At 49.6% G+C, this 22,975-nt stretch overlaps 1 protein-coding gene across 9 annotated transcripts in view; it reads left to right on the top strand.

The window, feature by feature from the left end:
• The first annotated feature begins 534 nt into the window (after positions 1-534).
• The window catches only part of LOC746936 (colony stimulating factor 2 receptor subunit alpha), a 64,764-nt gene continuing 42,323 nt past the window's right edge, over positions 535-22,975 (top strand). The window contains exons 1-4 of one of the 9 annotated variants that reach the window (XM_063805042.1): positions 4,841-4,942; positions 12,837-12,900; positions 20,120-20,261; positions 21,029-21,130. In XM_063805042.1, the coding sequence (XP_063661112.1) occupies positions 21,055-21,130 (76 nt within the window). In that variant the 5' untranslated portion in view covers positions 4,841-4,942; positions 12,837-12,900; positions 20,120-20,261; positions 21,029-21,054. Of the gene's footprint in view, positions 1,980-4,838; positions 4,943-12,836; positions 12,925-20,119; positions 20,262-21,028; positions 21,131-22,975 lie in introns of those variants that run through there. The other 8 variants (XM_063805039.1, XM_063805043.1, XM_063805041.1 and 5 more) reach the window with 8 other exon arrangements.

The following is a 22,975-nucleotide window of genomic DNA, read 5'->3' as shown; positions in this document are numbered from 1 at the left end:
AGGGGCAGCAGCTTCCTATTCCTGGTTCCCTACAGAACCCAGCGCTTGCGGCTAAAACCGCCTTTGCAAAATGCTAACTGAGGAAATTATGAGGGGGAAAGAGGCCAGACCTAACTGACTCTGTCTTGCTTCGAACGTTGAAGCTGTCCTTGTTATTCCCTGGGCGTAGGCCGAACTAACTTTGAGAAGAAATTCAGGCTGCGCGAGGTGGCTCATACCTGTAATCCCAGCACTTTGGGAGGCCGAGACGGGCGGATCACGAGGTCAGGAGATCGAGACCAGCCTGGCTAACACGGTGAAACCCCGTCTCTACTAAAAATAGAAAAAATTAGCTGGGTGTGGTGGCGGGCGCCTGCAGTCCCAGCTACTCGGGAGGCTGAGGCGGGAGAATGGCGTGAACCCAGGAGGTGGAGCTTGCAGTGAGCCGAGATCGCGCCACTGCACTCCAGCCTGGGCGACAGAGCGAGACTCCTTCTCAAAATTTAAAAAAAAAAAAAAAAGAGAGAAGAAATTCAGTTCGTGGTGTAATTCTGAAACAAAATGGAAAACAGCCCCTTTCCCTAAGAGCTAAGGTCCAGTCTGCCTTCAGAGGACTCACAAATTAGCTACAAAATTAGAAATTACAGTTTAGGGCTCCTGCAGGAGTATGTCACTGTTGTAAAACTAAGATCGATGCTTGAGATGTTTTGCAGAGCCTGCATTTGGCGGATAAGCTGACACCACCTAGACTGGCCATCTGGCTCAACCAGTTCTGCCATCCCATCCAGGAACAGAAAACAACAAGAAAAACTCACTTCAGGCCGGGGTGCAGTGGCTCATGCCTGTAATCCTAGCACTTTGGGAGGCCGAGGCAGGCGGATCACAAGGTCAGGAGATAGAGACCAGCCTGGCTAACATGGTGAAACCCCGTCTCTACTAAAAATACAAAAACTTAGCCAGGTGTGGTGGCGGGTGCCTGTAATCCCAGCTACTCGGGAGGCTGAGGTAGGAGAATCGCATGAACCCGGGAGGCGGAGATTGCAGTGAGCCGAGATTGCACCATTGCACTCCAGCCTGGGAGAGAGTGCAAAACTCCATCTAAAAAGAAAAGAAAAGAAAAATGCTTAAGGTGCTTTGTGAGGGTCTGATATACAATTGAATGGATCTGGCCCTAAGCGCGGAGTGAGCCGTGAGATACGAGCCATTATATCGCGTTGTGCATCTGGTCAGCCATCTGGTTGAACTCTTGGGAATTTAAAGTTCTCCACATTGATGATGAAACTCAGAAACAAGGTGTGAGCCATTGACAAGAAGAAGTATAACAGTGCCAGTTCCAGCAGCCTTGGTGAACCGTCTGGTTGAGCTCTTGGGAAGATAAACTTCTCTACATCAATGTCAAAAGGAAGATATGGGCCTTTGACAAGAAGATGCACCGTGGTGCCAGTTCCAGCAGCCTGGGTGAGCCATCTGGTTGAGCTCTTGGGAAGATAAACTTCTCTACATCAATGTCAACAAGAAGATATGAGCCTTTGACAAAAAGATCCACCATAATGCCCAGTTCCAGCAGCCTGGGTGAACCATCTGGTTGAATTCTTGGGAAGATAAACTTCTTTACATTGATGTCAACAACAGGGCATGACTCATTAAAGACAAAAAGGCCCATTATTGTGCCCACTTCCAGCAGCCTTGGTGAGTCATCTGATTTGGCTCTTGGAAAGACAAACTTCTCTACATGAATGGTGAAAGTCAGAAACAGGGTATGAGCCATTGACAAGCAGACCCACTATAGTTTGCAGTTTGGGCCTTGGTAAGCCATCTGGTTGAACTCTTGGAAAGTTAAATTTCTCTACATCGATGTCAGCAACAAAGTATGAGCCATTCACAAGAAGATCCACCATGGTGGCCAGTTCCAGCAGCCTTCGTGAGCCACCTGCTTGAGCTCTTGGGAAGATAACCTTCTCTACATCAATTCTGGAGAGAGGCAGCATGCTACAGTTTGGGTACGGTTTGTTTGGTCCTGCCAGGTTTCATGTTGAAATTTGACCCCCTGTGTGGTAGGTGGGGCCTGGTGGGAGATGTTTAAACCATGTGGGTGAATCCCGTATGAATGGCTTGGTCCTGCCCCCATAGTCATGAGTGAGTTCTCATTCTCAGTTTCCTGGAGAGCTGGTTGTTGAAAAGACCCTGGCACCTCCCCTCCTCTCTCTTGCTTCCTTTCTGCCCATGTGGTCTCTCCACACACAATGTCTTCCCTTCACTTTCTGTCATGACTGGAAGCAGCGTGACGTCCTCACCACAAGCAGGTCCAAACACCACGCTTCCTGGACAACCTGGAGAACCACTATGAGCCGAATAAATAATCTCTTTTTTTTTTTACCTTTTTTTTTTTTATTTTATTATTATTATACTTTAAGTTCTAGGGTACGTGTGCACAACATGCAGCTTTGTTACATATGTATACATGTGCCATGCTGGTGTGCTGCACCCATTAACTCGTCATTTAACATTAGGTATATCTCCTAATGCTATCCCTCCCCCTCTCTCCCCACCCCACAACAGTACCCAGTGTGTGATGTTCCCCACTCTGTGTCCATGTGTTCTCATGGTTCAATTCCCACCTATGAGTGAGAACATGTGGTGTTTGGTTTTTTGTCCTTGCGATAGTTTGCTCAGAATGATGGTTTCCAGCTTCAACCCTGTCCCTACAAAGGACATGAACTCATCATTTTTTATGGCTGCATAGGATTCCATGGTGTATATGTGCCACATTTTCTTAATCCAGTCTATCGTTGTTGGACATTTAGGTTGGTTCCAAGTCTTTGCTATTGTGAATAGTGCCATTATAAACATATGTGTGCATGTGTCTTTATAGCAGCATGATTTATAATCTTTTTTTTTTTTGAGACACAGTCTCGCTCTGTCGCCGGGCTGGAGTGCAGTGGCACCATCTCGGCTCACTGCAAGCTCCACCTCCCGGGTTCAATTGATTCTCCTGCCTCAGCTTCCCAAGTAGCTGGGACTACAGGTGCACGCCACCATGCCCAGCTAATTTTTGTGTTTTTAGTAGAGATGGGGTTTCACCATGTTGGCCAGGCTGGTCTTGATCTCTTGACCTCATGATCCGCCTGCCTCGGTCTCCCAAAGTGCTGGGATTACAGGCGTGAGCCACCGCGCCCAGCCGATGATTTCTTCTTTATCAATTACCCAACCTCAGGTATTCGTTTACAGCAACATGAATGGACTTAGACAGCTCCTGCAGGAATGGGGAGGCTAAGACGGTAGAGGTGCAGCCTGGTCAGCCATCTTTCACCTTTGCTGATGTTGCTATCCAGGTGTTTTCCATTGCATGTGCATGACGCCCTATGCTTTGTTTAGGCGCCAACTGTTTGTATCGTAACACATGTCCAGTCTGTTTGGTTCTTTTTTTTGAGACGGAGTTTTGCTCTTGTTGCCCCGGCTGGAGGGCAATGGCACCATCTCAGCTCACTGCAACCTCCATCTCCTGGGTTCAAGGGATTCTCCTGCCTCAGCCTCCTGAGTAGCTGGGATTACAGGCACTCGCCACCACGCCCGGCTAATTTTTGTATTTTTTTTTTTTTTAGTGAGCCACTGCCCCTGGCCTGCTTGGTGTTTCTTATGATTTTGTAGACAGCACAAAAGGCATCTGTATTTGTGTGTGTGCAAGTGTGTGTGCAGGTGTGTGTGTGCCAATATGCTTGTTTGTGCAGAGGCATGTGCAGATGTGTGTGTAGTTGTGTGTATGGATAGGTACACTGTGTGCAGGTGTGTGGGGATGTGTGTGTGCAGGTCTGTGTATGCAGACATGCATGTGTATGGAGGTGTGTGTGTGTACAGACGTGCGTGTAGGTGTGTGTGCATGTGTGTGTGCAGATGTGTGTGTAGTTGTGTGTATGCACATGTGCATTGTGTGCAGGTGTGTGGGGATGTGTGTGTGCAGGTCTGTGTGTGCAGACATGCATGTGTATGGAGGTGTGTGTGTGTACAGATGTGTGTGCAGGTGTGTGTGCAGATGTGTGTGTAGTTGTGTGTATGCACATGTGCATTGTGTGCAGGTGTGTGGGGATGTGTGTGTGCAGGTCTGTGTGTGCAGACATGCATGTGTATGGAGGTGTGTGTGTACAGATGTGTGTGCAGGTGTGTGTGCAGATGTGTGTGTAGTTGTGTGTATGCACATGTGCATTGTGTGCAGGTGTGTGGGGATGTGTGTGCACGTCTGTGTGTGCAGACATGCGTGTGCGTGCAGGAGATTGGGGATGTGTGAGTGTGCAGGTCTGTGTGTGCAGATGTGTGTGCAGACATGTATGTCTGTGCAGGTGTGTGTGCAGGACTGTGCCAGTGTGCTTGTTTGTGCAGATGTGTGTGTAGCTGTGTGTATGCCCATGTGCACTGTGTGCAGGTGTGTGGGGATGTGTGTGTGCAGGTCTGTGTGTGCAGTTGTGTGTGCAGACATGCATGTCTGTGCAGGTGTGTGTGCAGATGTGTGTGTAGCTGTGTGTACACCCGTGCGCACTGTGTGCAGGTGTGTGGGGATATGTGTGTGCAGGTCTGTGTGTGCAGATGTGTGTGCAAACATGCACGCGCGTGCAAGCATGTGTGCAGGAGTGTGTGTACACGTGTGTGCAGGCGTGTGGGGATGTGTGCGTGTGCAGGTCTCCGTGTGCAGATATGTGTGCAGACATACGTGTGTGCAGGTGTGTGTGTGTAGATGTGTGTGGGACTCACACTTGAGCTGTTCCACGGGCCGGTCTTTGGAGCTGAGGTCAGGAGCCAATGAACTCACGGAGCAGTTACAGGTTTCCCAATCCTATGAAATGAGGAAGCTGGGGAGGGAGGGGCAGGGAGGGTATGATGACACAGAGGAACTCTGAAAGGAGCTGCTGAGAAGCGGGAGTCTCCGAGAGAAGAAAGGCAGGTGGAAGGAGAGGAAGCGGATGCCGTGGGGGTAAGCTAAGTTCTTTCCTTCTGGGGTCTTTGAGCATGTCGAGTCACCCGGGTACATGTTTCTGCTGTGTCTGTCGATAGAAAAGAAAGAGCCTGAACTGTAACATAAGATTTCAAACGTTGACTCGAGCCGAAGTGGGGACAGCGGCCCAGAAGACTGAGAGCCAAGGAACCTTGCATATGAGTTGTCTTCTGCCTTTGTTATATGCAGGTTTTTAAAGGCAAAATTAAAAAAATAAAATAAAAAGAGGGAGGTGTTGTTGCAGGACAGGGAGGGGCTTCTGTGAAGCTGTTTGCTGGGAATTCTCGTTGGTTTACAGAAAAAAACAATTGATTAATGATTGGCTGTACATTGCTAAGCTACAGGGCGTTGGGGTGTAGTATCTAGCACGGAATTATTACGTGAATTCATAGCTATCTGTGGCATCCGGAAGCCGTTTCGAGAGATGAACGCGGCCGGGCGTGGTGGCTCACGCCTGTCATCCCAGCACTTTGGCAGACCGAGGCGGGCGGATCATCTGAGGTCAGGAGTTCGAGACCAGCCTGGCCAACATGGAGAAACCCCGTCTCTACTAAAAATACAAAATTAGCCGGGCGTGGTGGTGGGCACCTGTAATCCCATCTACTCAGGAGGCTGAGGCAGGAGAATCCTTTGAACCCGGGAGGCAGAGCTTGCAGTGAGCTGAGATTGCACCACTGCACTCCAGCCTAGGCAACAAGAGCGAGACTCTATCTCAAAAAAAAAAAAAAGAGAGGAAAAGAGATGAACACAGAGCTGAAAGGGGGAGGGAGTGTGATGGTGTTAGTAGTTACTAGAAAGGGGTCCTGATCCAGACTTCAAGAAAGGGTTCTGGGATCTTGCCCAAGAAAGAACTGGAGGCAAGTTCACATTGCAAACTGAAAGCAAGCTTATTAAGATAGTAAAGGGGGGCCGGGCACGGTGGCTCATGCCTGTAATCCCAACACTTTTGGAGGCTGAGGCGGGCGGATCACCTGAGCTCAGGAGTTCGAGATCAGCTTGGCCAACATGGCAAAACCACACCTTTATTAAAAATAGAAAAAATTAGCTAGGTGTGGCAGTGTGTGCCTGTAATCCCAGCTACTCGGGAGGCTGAGGCAGAAGAATCGCTTGAACCTGGGAGGTGGAGGTTGCAGTGAGCCCAGATCGCACCATTGCACTCCAGCCTGGGCAACAAGAGCAAAACTCTGTCCCCAAAAAAAGATAACTAAAAGAAAAAAATCGTGGGGAGAGATGCTCCACTACAAGGGTGTCTGATAAAGGATTCATCTTTGTCATGACTATCTTTTGCAGTAATCAATATTGTATATATACATATTATATATTTTTTATTATTATTATTATTTTGAGATCATCTGGCTGTGTCACCCAGGCTGGAGGGCAGTGGTGCAATCACAGCTGACTGCTGTCTTGAATTCCTGGGCTCAAGCAATCCTCCCATCTCTGCCTCCCCAGTAGCTGGGTCAAAGGCAAATGCCACCATTCCTGGCAAATATTTGTATTTTTGTAGGGACGAGGGTTTCACTGTGTTTCCCGGGCTGGTCTTGAACTCCTAGACTCAATCTGTCTTCCTGCCTCAGCCTCCCAAAGTGGTGGGATGACAGGTGTGGGCCACCGCGCCTGGCCCAATATTATCATTTTTAAAGCAAAACGGATTCTCACACTAGGAAAGCTTTTGTTCTGAAGATATCAACACATCAGGAGGTTTCTGTGTCTGTTCAGTCCTGGGTCTGTCTAGTAAACAGTATCGATCTGTTCACATATCTTGCGTCGTTGGGAATGTCTGACCTCCAGGGAATGCTGCCCAGCCTGTCCCAGCCTCCTTGTTCCCAGCCCCTATTCAAGATGGAGTCCCTCTAAGCCAGGCGTGGTGTAATCCCAGGACTTTGGGAGGCCGAGGTGGGCGGATCACCTAAGGTCAGGAGTTCGAGACCAGCCTGGCCAACATGGAGAAACCCCATCTCTACTAAAAATACCCAAAATTAGCCGGGGCGTGGTGGCGGGCGCCTGTAATCCCAGCTACTTGGGAGGCTGAGGCAGGAGAATCGCATGAACCCGGGAGGCGGAGGTTGCAGTGAGCTGAGATCGCACCACTGCACTCCAGCCTGGGTGACAGAGTGAGACTCCGTCTCAAAATAAATAAATAAATAAATGGAACATTTAAGGCTGGGCGTGGTGGCGCACGCCCGTAATCCCAATATTTTGGAAGGCTGAGGTGACTGAGGATTGCTTGAGGCCACAGCAATTCCAGACCAGCCCGGGCAACATCGTAAGATTCCCCCGTCCCTCGTGTATACAAAAAAGATTAAGTTATTACAAATTTTAAAAAAGACAGAAATGAGGCATCTTAAGTTACCACCCAGATTGGGGTACTAAGAGTCTGGATTTGGACAGCTTGTTGCACGTTTTATAGGTGTGCGAAATCACATTTCACTCTTTTTGTTGAGACAGAGTCTCGTGCTGTCGCCCAGGCTGGAGGGCAGTGGCGCGATCTCTGCTCACGGCAACCTCCGCCTCCTGGGTTCAAGCGATTCTCCTGCCTCAGCCTCCCAAGTAGCTGGGATTACAGGCACGTGCCACCATGCCCAGCTAATTTTTGTATTTATTTATTTATTTTTTTGGAGACAGCGTCTTGCTCTGTCGCCCAGGCTGGAGTGCAGTGGCGCGATCTCGGCTCACTGTAACCTCCGCCTCCCGGGTTCAAGTGATTCTCCTGCCTCAGCCTCCTGAGTAGCTGGGATTACAGGCGCCCACCACCACACCCAGCTAATTTTTGTATTTTTAGTAGGGATGGTGTTTCACCATGTTGGCCAGGCTGGTCTGGAACTCCTGACTTCAAATGATCCGCTCACCTTGGCCTCCTAAAGGGCTGGGATTACAGACATGAACCACCGAACCCGGCCGGATTTCACTCTTTAGATTTTTGGTTTAAACTCGAGAAACTCTTCTCGAGGGCTGAAAGCTCTTGGTCCCCTATAGGTTTGCTGTAGATGACAGACATGAGGCAGATTGATTAATAAGAGAAAAGACATGCACTTTATTTTTCTTTTTTTTTTTTTTGAGACGGAGTGTCGCTCTGTCACCGAGGCTGGAGTGCAGTGGCATGATCTCGGCTCACTGCAACCTCCACCTTCCAGGTTCAACTGATTCTCCTGCCTCAGCCTCTCCAGTAGCTGGGATTACAGGCGTGTGCTGCCATGCCTGGCTAATTTTTCTATTTTTAGTAGAGACAGGGTTGTTCCATATTGGTCAGGCTGGTCTCGAACACCTGACCTCAGGTGATCCGCCTCCCTCGGCCTCCCAGTGTGCTAGGATTAGAGGCGTGAACCACTGTACCCAGCCAGATTTACACATTGATAGAATGTGCATACACCAGATTCTTCAGAATGAGGACTCCACCCCACAATAAGGTTCAGAAGCTAGTACACCACATTGAGACTACAGAAAGGATAGGGAATTGCATCCTGGTACAAAAAAAAAAGGTTATAGGGTTGGGGGGAAAGAGGAATTCTATTGAGGAGCAATATATAATTTCTACTGGGGACTGAACTCTGATTTTTTTCTTTATTCTTTTTTATTTTATTTTATTTTATTTTTTTGAGACGGCATCTCACTCTGCCGCCCAGGCTGGAGCGCAGTGGTGCGATCTCAGCTTACTGCAACCTCCACCTCCTGGGTTCAAGCGATTCTCCCACCTCAGCCTCCTGAGTAGCTGGGACTACAGGCACCTGCCACCATGCCCTGCTAATTTTCTTTGTATTTTTAGTAGAGATGGGGTTTCACCATGTTGGCCAGGCTGGTCTTGAACTCCTGACCTCAGGTGATCCAACCGCCTCGGCCTCCCAAAGTGCTGGGATTATACGCATGAGCCACTGCACCTAGCTTCTTCTTTTTCTTTTTTTTTTTTCTTTCTTTTTTCTTTTTTTTTTTAGATGGAGTCTCACTCTGTCACCCAGACTGGAGTGGCACAATCTCAGCTCACCACAGCCTCTGCCTCCCAAGGTCAAGCAATTCTCCTGCCTCAGCCTCCCAAGTAGCTGAGATTACAGGCACGTACCACTACTGCCTGAGTAATTTTTGTGTTTTTAGTAGAGACAACATTTCACCAGGTTGGCCAGGCTGGTCTCAAACTCCTGACCTCAAGTGATCCACACGCCTCAGCCTCCCAAAGTGCTGGGATTATAGGCACCAGCCACCACACCGGGCCTCTGACTTTTTTCATCTTGCCCAAATTCCTATCTAAGAGGTCTGAGGAGGCAAGCCCTACAAACCATAAATTCTCATCAAATGGGATTTATTGAACCCGGTATATCGTGACTTACTTTCCAACCTGACTCTGGCAAACGTTACAAGACAGAGAAAAAAACAACATATGTTGCCCCAAAATATGTTTCTTAGCTGTATTTTTTTTTTGTGTGTTAAGATGGTCTCATTCTGTTTCCAAGGCTGGAGTGCAGTGGTGCAATCTTGGCTCCCTGCAACCTCCGTCTTCTAGGTTCAAGCGATTCTCCTGCCTCCTCAGCCTTCCAAATAGCTGGCATAATATGCATGAGCCATCGTGCCCAGATAACTGTTTTTACTTTTTTGTTTTTTTTTTAGTAGAGATGGGGTTTCACTGTGATGGCCAGGCTGGTCTTGAACTCCTGACCTCAGGTGATCCAACCGCCTCGGCCTCCCAAAGTGCTGGGATTATAGGCGTGAACCACTGCTCCCGGCTGGAGTACAGGGGCATAATCTTGGCTCACTGCAGCCTCTGCTTCCCAGGTTCAAGTGATTCTCCTGCCTCAGTCTCCTGAGTAGCTGGGACTACAGGCGCCCGCCACCACGCCCAGCTAATTTTTTTTTTTTGTATTTTTTTTTTTTTTTTTAGTAGAGATGGGGTTTCACTGTGTTTGCCAGGATGGTCTCGATCTCCTGACCTCATGATCTGCCCTCCTCGGCCTCCCAAAGTGCTGGGATGACAGGCGTGAGTCACCGCGCCCGGCATGAAAGGGTTTTTCATTAAAAATCCTTGTTATACCACGGAGCCCTGTGTTGGGGTAAAATATCATGATTTCCCTCACTCTCCATCATTCTTGCTTTGAATCTGAGAAGGAAGCTTGGCGGCCTCTATTTTAGGATCAGCCGAAAATTTCCAGAAAGGGGAAAGAAAACTCATTCTATAAACACAAAAAAGAAGAAGAGAAAAAAGTATAAGCGGTACAGACAAAACGCAAAGATGTTGCATAATTTTCCGTGAGTGCAAAATGTCCTGTAAACCAAAAAAGAGGTATCTGAGACAGGTCTCAGTCCATTTAGAAAGTTCATTTTGCCGAGGTTAAGGACGCCTGCCCATGACAGAGCCTCAGGAAATCGCGATGACAGGTGCTGTGGATACACAGGGCACAATTTGCTTTCATACATTTTTTTGGGGGGGGGGAGGGAGCTGGGGATCCAGTCTTGTTCTGTCACCCAGGCTGCAGTGCAATGGTGCAATCTCAGCTCACTATCACTGTAACCTCCGCCTCCCGTGTTCAAGCGATTCTCCTGCCTCAGCCTTCCGAGTAGCTGGGATTATAGGCACCCACTAATGCGCCCAGCTAATTTTTGTATTTTTAGTAGAGACGGCGTTTCACCATGTTGGCCAGGATGGTCTCGAACTCCTGGCCTTAAATGATCCACCTGCCTCGGCCTCCCAAAGTGCTGGGATGACGGGCTTGAGCTACTGCGTCCGGCCTTTTTTTTTTTCTTTTTTTTTTTTTTTTGAGATCCAGTCTTGCTCTGTCACCCAGGCTGGAGTGCAGGGGTGCCATCTCAGCTCACTCTCACTGCAACCTCTGCGTCCCAGGTTCAAATGATTCTCCTGCCTCAGGCTCTCGAGTCACTGGGATTACAGGCGCTCACCACCACGCCCAGCTAATTTTTCTATTTTTAGTAGAGACGGGGTTTCACCATCTTGGCCAGGCTGTTCTTCAACTTCTGACCTTAAGTGATCCACCTGCCTCGGCCTCCCAAAGTGCTGGGATGACAGGCGTGAGCCACTGTGCCCGGCCTTTTTTTTTTTTTTTTTTTTTTTCTTTTTTGAGATCCAGTCTTGCTCTGTCACCCAGGCTGGAGTGCAGTGGTGCGATCTTCGGCTCACTCTCACTGCAACCTCTGCCTCCCGGGTTCAAACGATTCTCCTGCCTCAGCCTCCTGAGTCACTGGGATTACAGGCATGGACCACCACACGCAGCTCATTTTTGTATTTTTTTTTTTTTTTTTTTTTTTTTTGGAGACAGTCTCGTTCTGTAGCCAAGGCTGGAGTGCAGTGCTGTGATCTCGGCTCACTGCAACCTCCGTCACCCAGGTTCAAGCGATTCTCCTGCCTCAACCTCCCGAGTAGCTGAGATTACAGTCACCTGCCACCGTGCCCGGCTAATTTTTGTATTTTCAGTAGAGACAGGGTTTCACCATGTTGGCCAGGCTGTTCTCGAACTCCTGGCCTCAAGTGATCCACCTGCCTCGGCCTCCCAAAGTGCTGGGATGACAGGCATGAGCCACTGCACCCGGCCGCTTTTATACATTTTAGGGATATATGAGACATCAATCAATACGTGTAAGATATGCATTGATGATGTCCGGTAAGGCCCTAAGTGACAAAAGGTTTCATTCGAGTCCTTGATCAGTTTTCCACAGAATACACAGTTTAGCCTGGCTCAGTAAATCTGCATTTTTTTTTTTTTTTTTTTTTTTTTTTTTGAGACAGAGTCTCGCTCTGTTGCCCAGGCTGGAGTGCAGTCGTGCGATCTTGGCTCACTGCAACCTCCGCCTCCTGGGTTCAAGCTATTCTCCTGCCTCAACCTCCTGAGTAGCTGGGACTACAGGCGCCCACCACCATGCCCAGCTAATTTTTTTGTATTTTTAGTAGAGACGGGGTTTCACCCTGTTAGCCAGGATGGTCTCGATCTCCTGACCTCGTGATCTGCCCATCTCGGCCTCCCAAAGTGCTGGGATGACAGGCATGAGCCACCGCGCCCAGCCCTAAATCTGCATTTTTACATGAACAATAGGGCAGAGGAGCTAGGCGCAGTGGCTCACCCCTGTAATTCCAGCTCTTCAGGAGTCCGAGTCAGGTGGATCACCTGAGGTCAGGCGTTCGAGACCAGCCTGGCCAACATAGTGGAACCCCGTCTCTACTGAAAATACAAAAATTAGCCAGGTGTGGTGTGGTGGTGGGTGCCTGTAATCCCAGCTACTCAGGAGGCTGAGGCAGGAGAATCGGTTAAATCTCCCAGGCGGAGGTTGCAGTGAGTGGAGATCACGCCACTACACTCCAGCCTGGGCAACAGAGCGAAACTCTTAGTAAAAAAAAAAAAAAAGGTAGGGGAGAGGAAACAATCAGACTTTGAAATCTGTTTGTCCTTTGTCTCCAAGGATTTCCTTGTGGCCAGATTGTGAGGGAGATATGTAGTTCTTTTTTTGTTTTGTTTTGTGTTGTTTTTTGAGATGGAGTCTCTCTCTGTCACCCAGGCTGGAGTGCAATGGCACGATCTCAGCTCACTGCAACTTCCGCCTCCCAGGTTCAAGCAATTCTACTGCCTCAGCCTCCTGAGTAGCTGGGATTACAGGCATGCACTACCATGCCCAACTAATTTTTGTATTTTTAGCAGAGAAAGGGTTTCTCCACGTTGGCCAGGCTGGTCTCAAACTCCTGGCCTCAGGTGATCCACCAGCCTTGGCCTCCCAAAGTGCTGGGATTATAGGCGTGAGCCATGGCGCCCAGCCCCAGTATGTAATTTTTAAAACCTTTGTAGTACCTTATTTACGAATAAAATGCGAGGCAGGTTTGCCTAAGACAGTTTCCACTATAACCTTTCATGATTTTGGGGTCCTGAGACTTATTTACCTTTCACAGTTTACAGCAGGAAAATCCGTGGAGACAGCAGATCCGAGAAGCGGCGATGTTTGCGTAGAACCCTGTACGTGCTTCCTTCGGCCTGTCGGTAATGTGGTTGGGGATTTTCTTTTTTTTAAGTGAAGTCTAAAGAACTGAAATGTTTTGCTCCGTAATGATGAACCAGGATAGAAGTGAGAACTCAGGGCAGAAGAATCTGAATGAGGAACTGTCTGACCTATGACAAATTTAACATGTCACGTTCCCTCCGAGACAGTACACATCCTCCTGAAACAGCGTGACAAGGCACATCCTCCTGAAGGGTCTCCAGGCAGAAGAGACGCATGAACCTGTCAAAAAAAAAAAAAGAGCCGGCCAGGCGCAGTGGCTCAAGCCTGTAATCCCAGCACTGTGGGAGGCTGAGGCGGGGGGATCATCAGGTCAGGAGTTCCAGACCAGCCTGGCCAACATGGTGAAACCCCATCTCTGCTAAAAATACAAAAATTAGCTGGGTGTAGTGGCAGGTGCCTCTAGTCCCAGCTACTCCTCAGGCCGAGGCAGGAGAATCGCTTGAACCCAGGAGGCGTAGGTTGCAGTGAGCCAAGATCGTGCCACTGCACTCCAGCCTGGGCAACAGAGCGACAGTCCGTCCCAAACACTGCAAAATATTTAAAGAGATTTATTCTGAGCCAAATATGAGTGAGCAAGAAGGCCCAGGGAAAATAGTGTAAAGAGATCCTGAGAACACGTATCCAAGCTGGTTGAGCGGCAGTTTGGTTTTATATGTTTTTGTTTGTTTACTTATTTTACTTTATTTTATTTTATTTATTTATTTATTTATTTTGAGATGAAGCCTTGCTCAGTCTGTTAGGCTGGAGTGCAGTGGCGCGATCTCGGCTCACTGCAACCTCCGCCTCCCGGGTTCACGCCATTCTCCTGCCTCAGCCTCCCGAGTAGCTGGGACTACAGGCGCCCACCACCACGCCCAGCTATTTTTTTGTATTTTTAGTAGAGAAGGGGTTTCACCGTGTTAGCCAGGATGGTCTCGATCTCCTGACTTCGTGATCCGCCCGCCTCAGCCCCCCAAAGTGTTGGGATTACAGGCGTGAGCCACCACACCCGGCCAATTTTTGTATTTTTAGTAGCGACGGGGTTTCACCATGTTGGCCAGGCTGGTCTCAAACTTGTGACCTCACATGATCTGCTCACCTCAGCCTCCCAAAGTGCTGGGATTACAGGCGTGAGCCACCGTGTCTGGCTGTTTTATTTTATTTGTTTTATTTTTTGTGACAGAGTCTCACTCTGTCGCCCAGGCTGGAGTGCAGTGGAGCGATCTCAGCTCACTGCAACCTCTGCCTCCGGAGTTGGAGTAATTCTCCCGCCTCAGCCTCCCAGGTAGCTGGCATTACAGAGGTACGCCACCACGCCTGGCTAAATTTTGTTTGTTTGTTTGTTTGTTTTTGTTTTTCAGTAGACACAGGGTTTCACTATGTTGGCCAGGCTGGTCTCGAACTCCTGACCTCACATGATCTGCCTGCCTCAGCCTCCAGAAGTACTGGGATTACAGCCGTGAGCCACCTCACCCAGCCAGCAGCTTGGTTTTATGTTTGTTTATATATTTATATATTTATTTATTATTTATTTTTAATTTTTGGAGACGGAGTCTTCCTCTGTTGCCTGGGCTGGAGAGCAGTGGCATGATCTTGGCTCACGGCAACCTCTGCCTCCCGAGTTCCAGTGATTCTCCTGCCTCAGCCTCGCGAGTAGCTGGGAGTACAGGCGCCCGCCATCACACCCGGCTAGTTTTTGTATTTTTAGTAGAGAGAGGGTTTCACCGTATTGTCCAGGCTGGTCTTGAACTCCTGTCCTCAAGTGATCCACCCACCTGAGCCTCTCAAAGTGCTGGGATTGCAGGCGTGAGCCTCTGTGGCCAGCCAACAGACAGTTTTGCAGGACCATTTCAAAATATGTCAAGTAAATATATTTTGGGGTGAAATGTATTTTAAAGTGGCATATACTGATTTCCCACAGTCTTGTCTGGGGAGGCATATCCTGGCCTCCTAGAAAGCATACACAGTAGCAGACAGGTGTGGTGGCTCACGCCTGCAATCCCAGACCTTTGGGAGGCCGAGGCAGGTGGATCACAAGGTCAGGAGATCGAGACCATCCTGGCCAACATGGTGAAATGCTGTCTCTACTAAAAATACAAAAATTAGCTGGGCGTGGTGGTGCATGCCTGTAATCCCAGCTACTCGGGAGGCTGAGGCAGGAGGACCACTTGAACCCAGGAGGCGGAGGTTGCAGTGAGCTGAGATCGCGCCACTGCACTCCAGCCTGGGAGACAGAGCGAGGCTCCGTCTCTAAATAAATAAATAAAGCTTACGCAGTAGCTGAGAAGACAGGGAAAGGAGGTGAAGAAATGACAGAAAGCTTAGAAGTCGCTCGTTATAACCCCTTCCTGCCCCATCTCATGGTTCTCTTAAAGCATAAACGAAGGGTGCTTGTGTTACAGGAAAGGGGTTCGGATCCAGCCCCCAAGAGGGGGTTCTTGGATCTCACGCAAGAAAGAATTCAGGGCGGCCAGGCGCTGTGGCTCACACCTGTAATCCCAGCACCTTGGGAGGCAGAGGCGGGCGGATCACGAGGTCAGGAGTTCGAGACCAGCCTGACCAACATGGTGAAACCCCATCTCTACTAAAAATACAAAAATTAGCCAGGTGTGGTGGTGCGTGCCTGTAGTCTCAGCTACTCGGGAGACAGAGGCAAGAGAATGGCGTGAACCCGGGAGGCGATGCTTGCAGTGAGTGGAGATCATGCCACTACACTCCAGCTTGGGCGATAGAGTGAGTCCATCTCAAAAAAAAAAAAAAAATTCGGGGTGAGTCAGCAGTTGAAAGCCAAAGCAAATTTATTACAAAAGTAAAACAGTGAAAGAATAGCTACTCCAGAGGCCGGGCGCCGTGGCTCATGCCTGTAATCCCAGCACTTTGGGAGGTCGAGGTGGGCAGATCACCTGAGGTCAGGAGTTCGAGACCAGCCTGACCAACATGGTGAAACCCCATCTCTACTAAAAATACAAAAATTAGCCAGGCATGTTGGTGTGTGCCTGTAGTCCCAGCTACTCGGAGGCTGAGGCAGTAGAATTGCTTCAACTTGGGAGACGGAGGTTGCAGTGAGCCGAGATGGCACCACTGCACTCCAGCCTGGGCGACAGAATGAGACTCAGTCTCAAAAAAAAAAAAAATAAATTTCAGGGCGAGCAAGTTTATTATGAAAGTAAAATAGTGAAAGACTAGGTACTCCAGAGGCCAGGCGCAGTGGCTCATGCCTATAATCCCAGCACTTTGGGAGCCTGAGGCAGGTGGATCACCTGAGGTCAGGAGTTCGAGACCAGCCTGGCCAACATGGTGAAACCCCATCTCTACTAAAAATACAAAAATTAGCCAGGCGTGTTGGTGCGTGCCTGTAGTCCCAGCTACTCGGAGGCTGAGGAAGTAGAATCACTTGAACCTAGGAGACAGAGGTTGCAGTGAGCCGAGATGGCGCCACTGTACTCCAGCCTGGGTGACAGAGTGAGACTCCATCTCCAAAAAATAAATAAATAAGTCAACCAAGAAGGCCGTACGTACAGTGGCTCACACCTGTCATCCCATCACTTTGGGAGGCCGAGGCAGGGGGATCACTTGAGATCAGGAGTTTGAGACCAGCCTGGCCAACATGGTGAAACCCCATCTCTACTAAAAATACAAAAATTAGCCGGGCATGGTGGCAGGCGCCTGTAATCCCAGCTACTCAGGAGGCTGAGGCAGGAGGATCGCTTTAAGCTGGGAGGCGGAGGTTGCAGTGAGCCGAGATCGTGCCATTGCACTCCAGCCTGGGCGACAGAGCAAGACCGTCTACAAAATAATAATAATAATTAATAATAATAACTAGTGCAAGAGAAGTACACAAATATCCCAAACATTTAGTGACTCAGCAGAGGGGGCCAGTCTCACGGAACAAGAGTTCTACACCTGTTACCACCACCTGGGGAGTTGTGTCTGAATCTCAACATTTAGTGACTCAGCAGAGGGGGCCAGTCTCACGGAACAAGAGTTCTACACCTGTTACCACCACCTGGGGAGTTGTGTCTGAATCTCAACATTTAGTGACTCAGCAGAGGGGGCCAGTCTCAAGGAACAGGACTTCTACACCTGTTACCACCACCTGGGGAGTTGTATCTGAATCTCAAGGTCAGGCCCACCCAGACAGAACGTGCATCTCTAGGGTGCCACAGAAGAGTCTGTCCAGTGCCCAGAAACACGTGCAAGACCCAGAAGCAGGCTCCAAGAAGCGGGGTGCCGCAGTCCAGTGGGGGAAGCGGCCACATCCCTGTCATGTGGGCTACAGATGAGTGGGGGGGCAGGGACAGGAGAAGAAGAAACAGGTGTGGCCTACATGCTTTTACTTCCTCTTAGCAAGCAAGGTTCCTCTTGCAGAGGAACGGTCTGAGAGACACAGCCGTTTTTTTTGTTTGTTTGTTTGCTTTTCCTTGAGACAGAATCTCCCTCTGTCACCCAGGCTGGAGGGCAGTGGCGCGATCTCGGCTCACTGCAGCCTCCACCTCCTGGGTTCAAGCGATTCTCCTGCCTCAGCCTCCCGAGTAGCTGGGATTACAGGCGCCCACTACCCCACCCGGCTAATTTTTGTATTTCTAGTATAGACGAGGTTTCACCGTATTAGCCAAGCTGGTCCCGAACTCCTGACGTCAGGCGATCCGCCTGCCTTGGCCTCCCAAAGTGCTGGGATTACAGGCGTGAGCCACTGTGCCCAGCCGAGAGACGCAATCTTTCAGAGAGGAGGTTTGGAGCAGGAACCTCAGGGTGGACAGATGGGTCCCACCAGGTGCAGATGCTTGAACTAAAGATGCTACAAAGGCCGGGTGCAGTGGTTCATGCCTGTAATTCCAGCAGTTTGAGAAGCTGAGGCAGGCAGATCATCTGAGGTCAGGAGTTCGAGCCCAGCCCGGCCAACATGGCAAAACAGCGTCTCTACTAAAAATGCAAAATTAGCCTGGCATAATGGCGGGCGCCTATAATCCCAGCTACTTGGGAGGCTGAGACAGGAGCATCGCTTGAACCCGGGAAGCGGAGGTCGCAGTGAGCCGACACTGCACCACTGCACAGCCTGGGCGACAAGAGTGAAACTCCGTCTCAAAAAAAAAAAAAGAAGAAGAAGAAGAAAAGAAATACATTAGTTTGGTCCATAAAGGCGGGACAACTCAAAGTGGGGGCTTCCAGGCTATAAATGAATTTAAACATTTTCTGGTTGACAATTGGTTGAGTTTGTAGCTCCTCCTCCTTCTCTTCTTCCTCCTCCTTCTCCCCCCTTCCTCCTCTTCCTCCTCCTCCTTCTTCTTCTCTTCTTTCTTCTTCTTCTCCTTCCCCTTCTTCTTCTTCTTCCTCCTCCTTCTCCTCCTCCTTTTTCTTCTTCTTCCTTATGGGCTTGGATAGAAGTATATCGACATGGATCCACCATTTGTAGAATCATACCGAGTAGCTTCTTTTCTCCTCCTCCTGCTCCTTCTCCTGCTCCTCCTCCTTCTCCTCCTCCTCCTTCTCCTCCTCCTCCTTCTCCTCCTCCTTCTCCTCCTGCTCCATCCCCTCCTCTTCCTCCTACTCCTCCTTCTCTTCCTTCTCCTCCTCCTCCTTCTCCTCCTCCTCCTTCTTCCTCCTCCTCCTCCTTCTCCTCCTCCTCCTTCTCCTCCTCCTCCTTCTCCTCCTCCTCCTTCTCCTCCTCCTCCTTCTCCTCCTCCTCCTTCTCCTCCTCCTCCTTCTCCTCCTCCTCCTTCTCCTCCTCCTCCTCCTTCTTCCTCCTCCTCCTCCTTCTCCTCCTCCTCCTTCTCCTCCTCCTTCTCCTCCTCCTCCTTCTCCTCCTCCTCCTTCTCCTCCTCCTCCTTCTCCTCCTCCTCCTCCTTCTCCTCCTCCTCCTTCTCCTCCTCCTCCTCCTTCTCCTCCTCCTCCTTCTCCTCCTCCTCCTTCTCCTCCTCCTCCTCCTTCTCCTCCTCCTCCTTCTCCTCCTCCTCCTTCTCCTCCTCCTCCTCCTTCTCCTCCTCCTCCTTCTCCTTCTCCTCCTTCTCCTCCTCCTCCTTCTCCTTCTCCTCCTCCTCCTTCTCCTCCTACTCCTCCTTCTCCTCCTCCTTCTCCTCCTGCTCCCCTTCTCCTCCTACTCCTCCTCCTCCTTCTCCTCCTCCTCCTCCTCCTTCTCCTCCTCCTCCTTCTCCTCCTTCTCCTCCTCCTCCTTCTCCTCCTTCTCCTACTCCTCCTTCTCCTCCTCCTCCTTCTCCTCCTCCTCCTTCTCCTCCTCCTCCTTCTCCTCCTCCTCCTTCTCCTCCTCCTCCTTCTCCTCCTCCTCCTACTCCTCCTTCTCCTCCTCCTCCTACTCCTCCTTCTCCTCCTCCTTCTTCTCCTCCTCCTGCTCCTTCTCCTCCTCCTTCTCCTCCTGCTCCTTCTCCTCCTCTTCCTCCTACTCCTCCTTCTCTTCCTTCTCCTCCTCCTCCTTCTCCTTCTCCTCCTCCTCCTTCTCCTCCTACTCCTCCTTCTCCTCCTGCTCCCCTTCTCCTCCTACTCCTCCTCCTCCTTCTCCTCCTCCTCCTCCTTCTCCTCCTCCTCCTCCTCCTTCTCCTCCTCCTCCTCCTCCTTCTCCTCCTTCTCCTACTCCTCCTTCTCCTCCTCCTCCTTCTCCTCCTCCTCCTTCTCCTCCTCCTCCTTCTCCTCCTCCTCCTTCTCCTCCTCCTCCTTCTCCTCCTCCTCCTTCTCCTCCTCCTCCTTCTCCTCCTTCTCCTACTCCTCCTTCTCCTCCTCCTTCTTCTCCTCCTCCTGCTCCTTCTCCTCCTCCTTCTCCTCCTGCTCCTTCTCCTCCTCTTCCTCCTACTCCTCCTTCTCTTCCTTCTCCTCCTCCTCCTCCTCGTCCTTCTCCTCCTCCTCCTCCTCCTCCTGCACCTTCTCCTCCTCCTCCTTCTTCTTCTTCCTTTTTTGCATAAAGAAGTATCAAATAAGAGTAGTTTCACTGCCCTAAAAATCCTCTGAGGTCCATGTATTCATCCCTCCGTCTGCCCAACACCAACCAACTCCAGATCTTTTTACTGTTTCCATGATTTTGTCTTTTCCGCAGTGTCCAAGTGTTAGAATGACTCAGTCTGCAGCCATCTCAAAGTGGCTTCTTTCCCTTAGTCATAAGTATTTAAACTTCATTCATGTCGTTTTATGTACTCACACTTTCTTTCTTCCTCTTCTTTTTTTTTTTTTTTCACTTACCTTTTATAGCTGTTGCAAAAGTCAAGATTTTTAAAAAAGTATAAAAGAGCAGGACCGGGCGCGGTGGCTCACACCTGTAATCCCAGCACTTTGGGAGGCCGAGGCAGGTGGATCACGAGATCAGGAGATCGAGACTATCCTGGCTAACACGGTGAAAGCCTGTTTCTACTAAAAATAAAAAATAAAAAAAATTAGCTGGGTGTGGTGGCGGGCGCCTGTAGTCCCAGCTACTTGGGAAGCTGAGGCAGGAGAATGGTGTGAACCTGGGAGGTGGAGGTTGCAGTGAGCCGAGATCGCGCCACTGCACTCCAGCCTGGGTGACAGAGCGTGACTTCGTCTCAAAAAAGAAAAAAAAAAAGTACAAAAGAGCAAAAGAAAACGAAACAAAAGTTATGAAAATGAAAACCTGAGCCATCCTTTATCTTATTTCCCCAAATCCACTAATTATTAACAGAAAGTAAAAGCTATGAAAAATGAATGGAAGTGACTGCAATTTCCTTGAAGTGTGTTAGAACCTGCCTTTAGTGTCAGCTATGGGTTCCCTCGTGAAGGTCAGCTGAGCCATGACCCGTGAACCATGGAAGCTTGACTCTAGATTGACCATCTTGAGATGCCAAAGATGTCCACGTCCTAATCCCATGTGCGAGACAGAATAATGGCCCCAAAGATGTCCACGTCCTAATCCCCATGTGATAGACAGAATAATGGCCCCAGAGATGTCCACAGCCTAGTCCCATGTGGGAGACAGAATAATGGCCCTGCAGACCTTCCCCAGCTGGCCATGACCCCTCATTTGACCAGGTCAGCAGCTGACCACCATCCTGGGTTTGTTTCCCCAAATCACCTCCCTGGGGTCCCCTGCCAGGAATGTCCTGGGAGAGGCAACCTTCTCACTGTGTGATATTTTCTCTCCTGCAGCTCTTCCCTTCTCTCTGACCAGCACCATGCTTCTCCTGGTGACAAGCCTTCTGCTCTGTGAGTTACCACACCCAGCATTCCTCCTGATCCCAGGGAAATCGGGTAAGTATGGAAACCTGGCTGAACCTTCTCCGCGGCCCCTGTTTAGATGTCCTGCATCTGGAGACCTATCTGGATACCTGGGTCCATCTGCATTTCATCTCTAATGTTTATGAGGGACCCAATAAGCACCAGCCAACCCACCAGAAGCTCAGAGCGCCTCTTGTTCTCACCTCCTTTTCTGCTGTTAATTCCCATCCACCCATTCTACAGATGAGAAAACGGAGGCTCAGATACCTCCACAGTTTAACCCAATGACCATCCAGGTAGTGATGGGGCCAGGATGAGCACCCATGTCTGCATGGGCCAAAGTGTTCCTTCCTTCCTTCCTTCCTTCCTTCGTTCCTCCCTTCTTTTGTTTCCTTCCTTGTTCCTCCCTTCCTTCTTCCCTCCCTTGCTTCCTTCTCTTCCTCCTGCCCTCCCTCTTTCCATCCTTCCTTCTCTCCTTCCTTCCATCCTTCTCTCCCTCCTGATTCATTTCTTCTTTCTTTCTTTCTCTTCCTTCCTTCCCTCCTTCCCTTTCTCTCTTTCTTCCTTCCATTGTTTCTTTCTTTCCTTCCTTCTTCCCTCCCTCCCTTCTTTCTTTCTCTTTCTTCCTTCCTTCCCTCCCTCCCTCTCTCTCTCTCTTTCTTTCTTTCTCCTTCTTTGTTTGTTCTCCTTCTTTGTTTCTTTCTTCCTCTTTCTTCTTTCTTTCTTTCTTTCTTTCTTTCCTTCTTTCTTTTTCTTTTTTTTCAGAGTCTCCCTCTTGTTGCCCAGGCTGGAGTGCAATGGCTCAATCTCAGCTCACTGCAAACTCAGCCTCCCGGGCTCAAGCGATTCTCCTGCCTCAGCCTCCCGAGTAGCTGGGATTACAGGCGCTAATCCCACCGAGTAGGTGGGATTACACCACCATGCCCAGCTAATTTTTGTATTTCTAATAGAGACGGGGTTTTGTCATGTTGGCCAGGCTGGTCTCAATCTCCTGGCCTCAGGTGATCCCGTGCCTCGGCCTCCCAAAGTGCTAGGATTACAGCTATGAGCCACCACACCCAGCCTCTTGTTTGTTGACTTCTTAATAACAGCCACTGTGACTGGCGTGGAATGATAGCTCATTGTGGTTTTGATTTGCATTTCCGGGAGGCACCCTCTTGACTGAGGGTGTCAGGGCCTGCTTCAGGAAAATATTTCCAGGTTTTTGTGACCTGGTTCAGGGAAGACAGACAAAGACAGCTTTCTGTTTCTGCAATTTTCTCAAATTCCTTCAGCTTTATATAAAACTGCCAAGGTTCCATAATTTGGGAAGCGTGTTCAGAGCCACATCACTCTGGACCTTTGCCTGTTCTCATTCAAGCGGTTTTCTTTCTCTCTCTCTCTCTCTCTTTTTTTTTTTTTTTTTTTTTTTTTTTGAGACAGGATCTCGCTCTGTCTCCCAGGCTGGAGTGCAGTGGCGTGATCTCGGCTCACTGCAGCCTCAACTTTCTGGGATCAAGTATCCTCCCACTCCAGCCTCCCAAGTAGCTGGGACTGCAGAAATACACCACCATGCCAAGCTAATTTAAATTTTTTTTTTAATTTTATAGAGGAGATCTTGCTATGTTGCCAAGACTAGTTTTTGATTTTTTTTTTTTTTTTTTTGAGATGGAGTCTTACTCTGTCTCCCAGGCTGGAGTGCAGTGGCGAGATCTCGGCTCACTACAGCCTCCACCTCCTGGGTTCAACCGATTCTCCTGCCTCAGCCTCCTGAGTAGCTGGGATTACAGGTACCCGCCACCATGTCCACCTAATTTTTTTGTATTTTTAGTAGAGACAGGGTTTCACCATGTTGGCCAGGCTGGTCTCGAACTCCTGACCTCAGGTGATCCGCCCACC

The sequence above is a fragment of the Pan troglodytes genome, chromosome Y (assembly GCF_028858775.2).
Source record: "Pan troglodytes isolate AG18354 chromosome Y, NHGRI_mPanTro3-v2.0_pri, whole genome shotgun sequence".
Classification (NCBI taxonomy): Eukaryota; Metazoa; Chordata; class Mammalia; order Primates; family Hominidae; genus Pan; species Pan troglodytes.
This window is presented reverse-complemented; position numbering and strand designations above follow the sequence as displayed.